The 12122-nt window shown below is 43.9% G+C and overlaps 1 protein-coding gene across 4 annotated transcripts in view; it reads right to left on the bottom strand.

Annotated features, from left to right (window-relative positions):
* Positions 1 to 542: 542 nt before the first annotated feature.
* Positions 543 to 12122, bottom strand: part of Psmd12 (proteasome 26S subunit, non-ATPase 12) — a 34395-nt gene continuing 22815 nt past the window's right edge. For 2 of the 4 annotated variants that reach the window (XM_087570843.1, NM_001005875.1), the window contains 8 exon segments: positions 11977 to 12084; positions 9324 to 9428; positions 6601 to 6750; positions 6384 to 6518; positions 5190 to 5302; positions 4380 to 4554; positions 2563 to 2640; positions 543 to 810 (listed from right to left, as the gene is read on the bottom strand). In XM_087570843.1, coding sequence (XP_087426969.1) covers positions 601 to 810; positions 2563 to 2640; positions 4380 to 4554; positions 5190 to 5302; positions 6384 to 6518; positions 6601 to 6750; positions 9324 to 9428; positions 11977 to 12084 — 1074 coding nt within the window. In that variant the 3' untranslated portion in view covers positions 543 to 600. 4 annotated transcript variants of the gene reach the window in all.

The raw sequence follows: 12122 nt of genomic DNA, 5'->3' as shown, positions 1-12122 counted from the left end.
CCAGGGTTCAATCCCAGCACCACATGGAATTGGAGCACCAGGGAAGTAGAGGCAGGGGGATCAGGCCATTGTCCTCCACCACGCTGTGCAGTCTGAGAGAAAGAACACTCATATTCCAAGTGCGTTCAGGCCAGAGACTTCCTGCCAGTGTCAGACTCAAAGCACAACTCCACACAGAAGATCCTTGCATGGTCTATGTTTTGTTTTTAATTCTAGTAAGTCATCAATAACTTTATGACACGATTATTTATAAACACTTGTTAATCACCAGCTCTCCAAGAAGAGGCAACTTCAGGAGCTAACACACATGTCCTGTTTTCATTATTGTCATGTAGTGGTCAGATGAATAGAAACAAATGGTACCAATACACTCGAAGGAAGGCTGGGACACAAACCTTTCCGTCTTCAGACTGGGAAAATGTTTTGCAGCGTTAACATGAAACCAAGGAGTGGAAAAGGCAGAGGTGCTTAAACACATTTACTATCTTAAAATTTTAGAAAAAAGATCGGATAGTAAGAAAAAACAACATATACACCACGAAAACAGTCTTTCTTTTTTAATGACCTCCAATTTTGTGTCTTCTAGAAGCATCCAGACCCTCACTGTAGATTATGTATCATCTCCTCTTTGGCTATGAGGTGTGTCGTTTTGTTCACCAGAGACATCAGTGAATTCAGTTTCTGAGACCAGTCATTTAATAAGTTATTTGGATCCTTGGGTCTCTGGAAGTTGATGACCCCAGCCAACCTGTCCACTTTAGCAAAGATGGTCTTGTTAACGACTAGATTCGAGAGGAAGGCCTCTGACTCCTGTGAGACAGACAGACTGGATTAGGATGGATGAACACACTCTAAAACCCTTCATCATGTGCACAGGCTAACACTGAGCTAACACAAAGCACTGACGGTTCCTTGCCAACTGCTGACCATGATGATGTACTTACAACAATGGATGGTCATCTCATGAGCCTCCTGCCAGGTTGCTGGCAGCTCCCAACACTGGGGAGGTGCAGGCAAGACCAGGATTTAGAGGGACGGACACACACACACACACACACACACACACACACACAGAGATAATGCAAGCATGATTTGTTTCTGCACTGATAGTAAATGCAGAGTTAACAATGAAACCAGGAAGTGGAAAAGGCTAGACTGTTACCAATCAACCAACACACCACACCTGAGTGTCTCTAAGCCAGGTCTGAATCTAAATGTGACCCTGTAGATTTAGCCCTGATGATGATAATCAGGAACAATGATACAATAATGAACTGGCTCCTAGTCCTTCCCTCCTTTCTTTTCTGCAGTGCTGGAGATCTAACTTGAGGCAGCACAGGCTAGGCATGCGCTCCTCGGCTGAGCTGGATCCCTAACCCACAGTTACCTCTTACAGGCACTATGGTATGTATATACATACAGCTATTCCCAGAAATGCTTGGTGGAGGACATATACTCTGCTACAAGGCAACTACAAGGCCACAGATCAATTATGCTTCTCCCGTGTCCTCTTCCACAAGAAGTCATTCAACTCTGATGTGTGGTGACTTTTTTTTAGATGAATTTTTATAGCATGTTCTTGCCATGACAAAAATGGCTTCTTAGGCTATTAACTCCTACATTTTGTTGTTGTTGTTTTTGTTTTGTTTTTTTAAAAGCAGGGTCTCATGTATACTAGGCTGGCTTTAAACTAACTATAAAAGTGGGGGTTGGGGGAGGGAGGCATTAAACTTAGGCTCCTTCTGTTCCCCAAGATTCCAGGCAATGCCATCTCCCGAATCTTTGTCACACACACACACACACACACACACACACACACACAACCACACTACTTCTTCAGTAAGCCCTGGAGTCATTTTAGCACAACTGGTCAAGTATTCCTCATAAACTTTATCAGCACAATATGTCTCTGTGGTTCTCTCAATGTTTTTACCATATTCACTGTGAACTTAAAATTATCAATGTAAATGTAGTCTTGGGAGTACTGGGGATTGAACCTAGACCTCCAGACCTCTCAGTGAAGGTCTAGTTAGCACAAACAATATTAATGTAACTATAAACTTACTATTTTGGCTTGAGGGGTGTGTGGATTCAAGATAGCTTCGGACACTTTAAATTATCTAAATTTTAAAGATTTATTCATTTTATGTACAGCATTCTGCCTGCATATGTGGGCGCAGGCCAGAAGAGGGCACCAGATCTCATTACAGATGGTTGTGAGCCACCTTGTGGTTGCTGGGAATTGAACTCAGGACCTCTGGAAGAGCAGTCAGTGCTCTTAACCACTGAGCCATCTCTCCAGCCCAATTATCTAAATTTTAAATTTAAATCATAAAAGCCAAGGTGGATTATGCGTGTCTGCAATCCAGCACTTGGCAGAATGAGGTGGGAAGATGGAGAGAGAATAGAGGAAGTTGGGGGAAGCCAGTCCGAGGTGAGACCTTGTGTCCCAGCACATAAATGGACGATAATGAAACAATTATTTTCTCACCCTCTTCTCACAAGGCCACTGCCACACAACAGGAATGGCCAGAAAACCCCGAGAACACATTCAGAACTTACATCTACAGAGAGATCCAGAAGTTGTGCCATCCTTTTCATGGTTATCCGAGTGTAGTACTTGGCCATAATTCTGATGTTCTGTGAGGACACACACAACAGTTGAGTTCAGTAGGGTTCACATTCCCAGGCCAGTTCATTGGCAATCAACACAGGGCTGTGCTTCTCTCTAGGTCCCCCCAACCCCACTAGAAAGAAGTTGGGTCTCAACTTCAAAAGAAAAACCAAACCCTGAGCTATAACTGGCTTCTGCAGGTATTTGTGAACGTGGTATTTCACTTATGTTCACTGGTGTTCCGTCTACACATGTCTGTTCGGAGGGTGTCAGACCCCTTGAAATCGGGAGTTACTTACAGACACGTGTGAGCTGCCACATAGGTGATATAAACTGAACCTAGGTCTACTGGAGGAGCAGCCGGTGCTCTTAACCACTAAGCAACCTCTCCAGCCCCTTGTGAACTTGTTTTACTGACTGATCATTTCTTTAAGTGAGACAGTTGTTTTCACTTATTTATTTATTGAGAAAGCCCTTATTATGTAGCCCTGCAGGCCTGGGACTCCATGAAGACCAGGATGCTCTGTACAATGGAGCTCTGCCTCAAAAGAAACACATGAAACACTTTTACTAATGATGTCTGTGGTTTAAATGCTATCCGGAATCCTGGCACTTGGGAGGTGGAATCCAGAAGACCCACTACATAGTGAGGTGGGAGGCCAGGCCAGGCTTCCTATCTAAAAACAAAAACAAAAAGACACACAAACCTTACATTTCCTAGTTTCTCTGGGAAGTGAAATCAGACAAAGATTTTATTATTCATTAACTTTAGAGAATTCAGCAACCACCAGGACACAGGGGAGATGGAGTTAACTTTGACGAGACCATTCTGTGGTTGGTCGGTCAGGGCTGAAAGCAGCGGGGGCCTCCAGGAAGTCTGGGGTGCTCTGCACCCTCGGCTCTCCCTTCCCTTCACCCCTTGAACTCAACAACCATCTGACTGAGTTCTTTTAATGGTCTCTTATAGCTCAGGTTGGCCTCAAACTCACTATGTAGCTGAGAACTGACCTGAACGCTTAATCCTTGTGCCTTACCTCCCCACTCCTGAGCCATCACACCTGCCTTCAAAATTCTGAACTGTTGTGGGATTCTTCCTAATAGAAATGCTCATCTACAGGTACCTGATCTGATCTATCTCTTCCTCTTTTTGAGAAAGGGTTTCACTGAATATCCCTGGGTAGCCTGATACAGTTATATATCATAGACTGAAATCAAACTCGGGGGTTTGAAGTTGAAACTCTTGCCTCAGCTTCCTGTGTGCTGGGATGACAGGAGTGTGCTACTGTACCTGACTAGTTATCTGTTCAGAAAAGCCAAAAAGACAAACGTAAGATAAACTCTGGTACTGTCTGCAAAGAGTAAATGTCTAAAATACCGCTTTCAGTATTGAGGACAGAGGAAAATTAGTTCTGAAGAATTAAAAACACAGGGTCTGATACCCTCTTCTGGCCTTCACAGGTACTTCACTGGTACACAAGCAAGCAAACATATAAAATAAAAATAAAATAAAACAAAACAGTTTTCAGCTGGGCCTGGTGTATGTCCTTGTAACCAGTACTTGGGGGGCACAGGCAGCAGAGTCATTGCAAGTCAGGGCCAGCCTGGCCCATGTAGTGAGCTGCAGGCTCTTCAGAGCTGCACACTGAGAGCTGTTCCCACGCCCCCTTCATCAGAAAGGGAAGTCGTTTATGTTTGGATCAGCCACTCTTACTTCTAAGACAATTCGAAAGGTAAAGTGTGGGCTGGCAGGCTGCCCGATTCTTACATGCTCCACGACTCTGTTCTTCAAGTCTTTCCACCGTTTTTCACCTTCTTCTGTAGAACTGAAGACGTCAGTTGCTGGGGTCTCCGAGGAGCCCTTCCGTAGCTCCACCCCATAGTCCTCAACAAGTGTGGACCAGCGCATCAGCTCCATTGTGGTAAAAAGCTTCAGCAGATCCCTGCAGAGTACAGACAGCTCAGTATCTGAGATCCATCTAACAAAGTCAGTGTTGCCAACACCAAGTCCCAAATACAAAGTGCTTCCTGACCGGAAGCTTCCTTCTCACCATATTGATGACGTGTGTGAGTGTGTGTGTGAGTGTGTGTGAGTGAATGAGTGTGTGAGTGTGAGTGTGTGAATGAGTGTGTGAGTGTGAGTGTGTGAGTGAATGAGTGTGAGTGTGTGTGAGTGAATGAGTGTGTGTGAGTGTGTGTGAGTGAATGAGTGTGAGTGAGAGTGTGTGAGTGTGAGTGTATGAGTGTGTATGAGTGTGTGTGAGTGAATGAGTGTGTGAGTGTGAAGTGTGAGTGTGTGTGTGTGTGTGTGTGCATGGACCCTATGGTCCATGACTATGTCAGAAGACAGTGTGTGGGAGTTGGTTCTATCCCACCATGTGGGTTCTGGGTCCAGGCTATTGGTGATAAACCTGTTGAGAACAGCAGGCTGTAACGCACTACGTCAGTGTTTTTGGCAGCACTAACTTTGACACTGTCGCAGCAGGGACTTTTTTCCCTACTGCAGTCTTGCAGCAGGCATGGGCACAGGCGGAGGGAGCAGTCTGGAGTGGGTTTCCACAGTGACACATGCACTCACTTGTATTTGGGAATCTCTTCCAGCTTCTTGTCACTACTTATCCGGTGAACCAAATCTGACTGCTCATTGTCAAAAGGAGCCAGGATAACATAGAGAACAACACTCTTCAGAGCCTAAGGAAGTTGCAGACAATAGTTCATATGTAACTGGAAACATAACGGGATTGAGTAAACGGTGAAAGAGTGAAACAGTATATGTTCTAATTCTTATTTTAACTCAGATAGTCTTAAAAGGGGCCAGGCATACTCTTTAATCCTAGTACTTGAAGGCAGAGGCAGGGGAGCCCATGAGTTTTAGGTCAGCCTGGTCTACACAGCAAGTTTCAGACCCTGTCTTTTTCTTTTTTTTAAGATTTATTATATATTTTATGTATGTGAGTACACTGTCGCTGTCTTCACCAGAAGAGGGCATCAGATACCATTACAGATGGTTGTGAGCCACCATGTGGCTGCTGGGAATTGAACTCAGGACCTCTGGAAGAGCAGTCAGTGCTCTTAACCTCTGAGCCCTTACAGCAGTTTTTATAGCAGCTCTGGTGGCATATACTTTTAGTTCTAGGAGTGGGAGATAGATGCAAAATGACCTGGAATTGAAGGCTAGCTTTGACTACATGGAGTTTGAGGCTAGCCTAGAATACGTGAGACTGACTCCAAACCACAAAACAAAAATAACAATGGGAAAATCTCTTTAAAAAAAAGTTCCCAAAGTTATTGGCATCTGCAACGTTTTCAACATGCTAAACAGATTTCTGTTTTGCAAAATAGTCCCATTTAGGGGCTGGAGAGATGGCTCAGAGGTTAAGAGCACTGTCTGCTCTTCCAGAGGTCCTGAGTTCAATTCCCAGCAACCACATGGTGGTTCACAACCATCTATAATCAGGTCTGGTGCCCTCTTCTGGCCTGCAGGTGCATACATGCAGGCAGAAAGCTGTATGATGTATACATAATAAATAAATAAATGTTTAAAAAAAAAAATAGTCCCATTTAGCCAGACAGATGAACAGGAAGCAGCACCTTGGAGGAGAATGTCATTATGGCAGTTACAGGCTATAAAAGCAGGTAAAAATGCAAGTCATCTTTCCCCCTTTCCTTCTCAAGTAGGAATCACACTGAGGACCCTGAGCCAGCCAGGCAAGGGTTCTAGACTGAGCAGCACCCTGCCCTGAGGCTGTCCTAGCATCAGGCCACTGCTTACCTGCTGCCACTTGTCACTTTCTGCCTGAATGCAGGGAGTGTCGTAGATGGCTCTGTAGTGCTTACAGATGGACAGATAGGACCCCTCATGCTGATCCAGCTGAATCATTAAGTTATAGTACTTCAACTTTAATTTCTGAAACAAGTTCAACGTAAGTTAGGCTTGCGGCTCCCAGCCAAACACTGAGTGTGAACAGGCTGTGCAGAGACATGCTCACCTCTGTGTTTTCTTCCTGGAAGAATTTGGTGTTAATTTTTTTGCTGATGATCTGTGTGCGAATGTAATCCTTCACGGCTAGGCAGAGCCTCATCTGCTCCAGAATAAACTCCACTCGCTCCTTCTTCTCCATAGACCCATAGGTTTCCACCTAGCAGAGCAATTCCTCAGGTAAGTTTAAATGACTTAAGTGGATACTGAAGTAGTTAGCCAGATCTGTATCCTTATCTGTTAACTCTGTATCCTTGTTCAGTGCTGGCAATTATACAAAACAAAGTAGTGGGGCTAGAGACACAGCTCAGCAATACAAGTGCTCACTGCCCTTCCACAGAACCCAGTTCTGTACCCAGCACCTGTCAGGTGCCTCGAAACCCCTTCCAACTCCAGGAGATTCAATACCCGGATTTAGTCTCTGTGGGCCCCTATGTGTAGAGACACACCTCTAAGTGCACATGCCACGAGTCACACATACATTTATGTGTATTTATGTTTGTGTGTGTGTATTCCCAACAGAATTGAGGGGCAGTGGTGGTGCACACCTTTAGTCTTAGCACTTGGGAGGCAGAGGCAGGTGGGATCTCTCTGATTTTAAGGCCAGCCTAGTTTATGGAGCAAGTTCCATGAAAGTCAGAGCTATACAGAGAAACCCTGTCTCAAAAACTCAAAAACTCCAACCCCCGCCCAGGCATGCACACATACATATACATGTACACACATATACATATATGAATACACATAGATGAGTACATGTGTACATATGTACACATGCATGTACACCACATACATGTATATACATACGCATGTGTATATATATATAAAATGGTGTTTTCAAGACATGGTCTCACCACTTAACACTGCCTGTCCTGGAACTCACTGTGAATGAGCTGGGTAAATCCCAGCACTTGGGAGGCAGACAGATGAATCTTGGTAGACCGGGACAAGCCTGGTCTACAGAGAGAGTTCCAGAATATCCAGGGCTGCACAGAGAAACCCTGTTTTGAAAAACTACTACTGATAATAAAAGACTCTGAAGGCAAAAGAAGCAGAATGAGTATGCAGAACCCTCAGACCAGTCATTTAATGCTTCCGAAGTTCAGTTTCCTTGGCTAGACAATTTAAGCACAGTGCTGTGTGTGAAGGCTCCTGGGATGAAGACAGGAGAGTGATGTCCTGGCCTCCCTAGAGCTGGGATCCTTAAATACAGTTCCGTATTCTGTGGTGATCCCCAACCATAGAAACACTTTCTGCTACCTCATAACTGTGATTCTGCTGTCAGAAATCATAATGTAATCATTGGATAGATAGTCAGGACATCTGATTTGCAATCTCTGTGAAAGGGTCATTTAACCTTCTGCGGGATCAAGGCCGACAGTTTGAGCCACTGATATGAAGGATCTGAGATTTATAGACGATCAGAGAATGAAGACAATGCAGGGAACTAGACCCTTTCAATAAAGTCATTTCTTCCCTTCCTTAGCCCAAGGATGTCAGGGTAACCTATTTACCCTAGTGTGCAGCCTCTGATGGGGCCCAGGCACTGTGAGGTCACTAATGGGACTTGACACTTTGAGCACAGGTCATGAACTATTTTCTGGTAACATCTCTGGCTTTTCTCAGAATGCTTAGCTCTATAAAGGGAAAGCACACAGGTCCAGCCTATCGGTTTGTGCTTTTAGAGTGCCCTGGTGACTACAGCATCAAACTCAGGCTTCTATATGCAAAGGAAACACTTACTACTGAGTTCTTTTTTTTTTTTAAAGATTTATTTATTTATTATATTTAAGTACACTGTAGCTGTCTTCAGATACACCAGAAGAGGGCATCAGATCTCTTTACAGATGGTTGTGAGCCACCATGTGGTTGCTGGGAATTGAACTCATGACCTCTGGAAGAGCAGTCGGGTGCTCTTAACCGCTGAGCCATCTCTCCAGCCCTACTACTGAGTTCTTAAGAGTTCCAGCTCTGGTAATTTTTCTTTGCCAAACCATTTTGGTCGAGAAATTTAACTGTTATCAATCATTCATTAAAAATAAAGCCGATGGGGGCTGGAGAGATGGCTCAGTGGTTAAGAGCACCAACTGCTCTTCCACAGGTCCTGAGTTCAATTCCCAGCAACCACATGGGCTCGAAACCATCTGTAAAGAGATCTGATGCCCTCTTCTGGTGAGTCTGAAGATGGCTACAGTGTACTTATATAATAAATGGATAAATCTTTAAAAAAAAATAAAGCCGATAATTTAAAAATAGATTCCTAAGGTAAAGTCAGCAATGCACTTACTTATTTAAATTCTAAACAGAGGCTGTGGTGGTGCATGTCTTAATCTCAGCACTCAGGAGGCAGAGGGAGGTGGATCTCTGAGTTCAAGGCCGGCCTGGACTATAGAACTAGTTCTAGGACAGCCAGGGCTACACACAGAAACCCTGTCTCAAAAATGCAAAACCAACTAACCAAACAAAAAAACCCCAAAATCCAAACAGAACACAAATATTCAAAAATAATTCTACAAAAACTGAGGCCAACCTTTTAATGCTAACATTTCTTCAAATTATGTTTAGCAGGTTAGCTTGCAAAATCAGTTTCCAGGGTCCCAAAGAACACTGTGCTATGTACATGCTTACTCTTGGTAACTTAGCAAGAAGTAATGAGGGATCAGAATAAGCCACTTCCGCAGGAGAATACTGCCAACTCTGCATGTAAGCCCACAGGGCCCCACAACACCTTACCTGTAACTCCTGCAGGATGGAGGCGGCCTCCTTCACGTCGCCATTTTGCTCTTTTATAGTTGCTAAGGTTTTAGTCAGCCTGGCACGCTCAATTTCAACATAAATCTACAAACAGAAACTGACAGTATTAAAATGCCTGCAGAAACATGTTAACACTTAAAGGGTGGAGTTGCACTATTAGGTCTGACAGCTTCATCGTACAGACAATTCATCACCCACACACACTGAGAGACATCTCTCGTTTTACACCCAGAGCCATGATGCAAAAGCCTTTATAAAACACTGCAGGGCTGGACACAGCTCATTGGCTCACTGTTGCTGTTCCAGGACTGCAATCTGGATCCCAGCACCCACATGAGGTAGCTCACAAATGCCTGCAACCTCAGCTCCAAGGAATCCAATGCTCGTTTCTGGCCCATGTAGGTACCAACCCCCAACACATACGAGTAAAGTAAAATAACCTAAAAAACTTCATTTTTGCTTTGGGAAACTAAGTATACATTAATGTGTTTAGCAATAACAGAAGAGCCAGGCAGTGGTGGTGTACTCCTTTAATCCCAGCACTCGGAGACAGAGGCAGGCGGATCTCTGTGAGGTCAGCCTGGTCTACAGAGCAAGGACCACCAGAACAGCCTGAGCTATACAGAGAAACCCTATCTCGAACCCCTCCCCAAGCCCCTCGCCCCCAATAACAGCATAAAAAAAAAGTAATGGGACCACCACATGCTGAATTAATGGCACAGAAAAACAGAGAGCGGCTTTAGAAGACTTGCAAATAACACTTTGCAACAAGGACATGCACAGCTCAACATCTGTAATTCTACTAAGGCTCTAAATCAGGTTCATCTTTTGTTCTGGATGTTGTGCCCTCAACTCAGGTCTGCATCTACTCTAAGCATGTCCATGGCCACTAAGGCACTTACCAGCTCAATTCATATTAACTACAATTAAAAAAAAAATATATATATATATATATCTCCATATATCCAGGTAAGAAGCATACTCGTAATTCCTGTACTCAGAAAAGCTGATGCAGGACCTCCAGTCTGAAGCTAGCAGGAGCCACAAAAGACTATCCATTTTTACCTTTCTTCCCTCAATCTGATCTTGCTAACAATTTAAACTACTAGCCTCTTTTTTTTTCCCTCCTGAAACAGGGCTTTACTGTGTAGGCCTAGATATCTGCCTGCTTCTGCCTTGAAAGTGCTGAGATTAAAGGTCTGCACCACCATGCTTGCTAGCATTTTCTGTAGCTATAAAATTAGTAGATTAATTTCCAACAAATCAAACACCAAAAATCTAGGGCTGGAGAGATGGCTCAGTGGTTAAGAGCGCTGACTGCTCTTCCAGAGGTCCTGAGTTCAAATCCCAGCAACCACATGGTGGCTCACAACCATCTGTAATGAGATCTCATGCTCTCTTCTGGTGTGTCTGAAGACAGCTACTTATATAGAATAAAATAAATCTTTAAAACAAACAAACAGGGCTAGAGAAATAGCTCAGTGGTTAAGAGCACTGACTGCTCTTCCAGAGGTCCTGAGTTTAATTCCCAGCAACCACATGGTGGCTCACAACCATCTGTACTTGGATCCGATGCCCTCTTCTGGTGTGTCTGAAGATAGCTACAGTGTACTCATGTAACTAAAATAAATAAATCTTTATAAAAAACAAACAAACCACCAAAAATCTAAGTGTAACCCCTAAAGAGCCTGAGAAATAAAACCCATGCTCTCTAGCAAGCCTTCCATACCCAGCCCCAAACTTCAACTTCCAATAACATCAACTATTCAAACAGTATCCTTTTCTTTAATCACACACATTTGTGTATGTGTGTGTGTTCACACACAAATGTTAATGCCATGAAGTACACATGGAATTAAAATTAGAGAGCCTGTGGATATCAAAGGAAGGCTGTCTGGCTCAGGAGGACACACCTAATAATTCACTGGGCCATGTTGTAAGTCCACATCGATCAAATTCAATCAATCTCTCTCTCTCCTCATATCTACAATGTCTTGAGCCATATAAATTTTGACTAACATGACCTGGCTGGTGAGATTGCTCCATGGTTGAAAACACTGGCTGGGGCTAGAAAGACGGCTCGGCATATAAGAGACCACTGGTTTCCCTTCTAGAGGTCCTGAGTTCAATCCCTAGCAACCCTGCGGTGACTCATCTATAAAGGGGGATCAGATGCCCTCTTCTGGCACAGAGGTGTATATACAGACAGATTATTCCTACATTAAAAAAAATACCTAAGTAAATAATTTTTACAAAAGTCACATGACCCAGTTAGTTATCCAAGAGGCCAAGGCAAATGAATGGTAAGTTCCAGGTTCCCATCTCTTTCCTCTTTCTCAAAAAGCTACATACATTTTGGGATTAAAAACACTTAATTCTGAGCAAGCTGTGGTGATGCATGCTGGGTACAGTGGTATAAACCTTTCGTCCCAGAACTTGGGAGGGAAGGCAGGCAGATTCCTTGGGGTTTGAAGCATGGTCTATGCAGTGAGTAGAGACTGTGGCAGCACAGAGATCCAGTCATACAACAAACACAAACTAACAAAAGCACAACACAGATATACACCTATGCAGCACAGAAGCACTCGGCCCTCACGGACTGCAGTAAGAAGTCACGCCAGCAGAAACTCACCTTTCCTTCTGTAACCATACGCAGGGTATCAATCAACCGCAGCTTGACTGGCAGGTCTGTGATCTCCTCCACATAAGTACAGCACTGCTGGACCATTTTTGCAACTGCCTAATAGGATAAACCACTCATAAGTGAACTTCAGTCTT

Source organism: Rattus norvegicus, chromosome 10, assembly GCF_021556685.1.
Source record: "Rattus norvegicus strain SHRSP/BbbUtx chromosome 10, alternate assembly SHRSP_T2T, whole genome shotgun sequence".
Classification (NCBI taxonomy): domain Eukaryota; kingdom Metazoa; phylum Chordata; class Mammalia; order Rodentia; family Muridae; genus Rattus; species Rattus norvegicus.
This window is presented reverse-complemented; position numbering and strand designations above follow the sequence as displayed.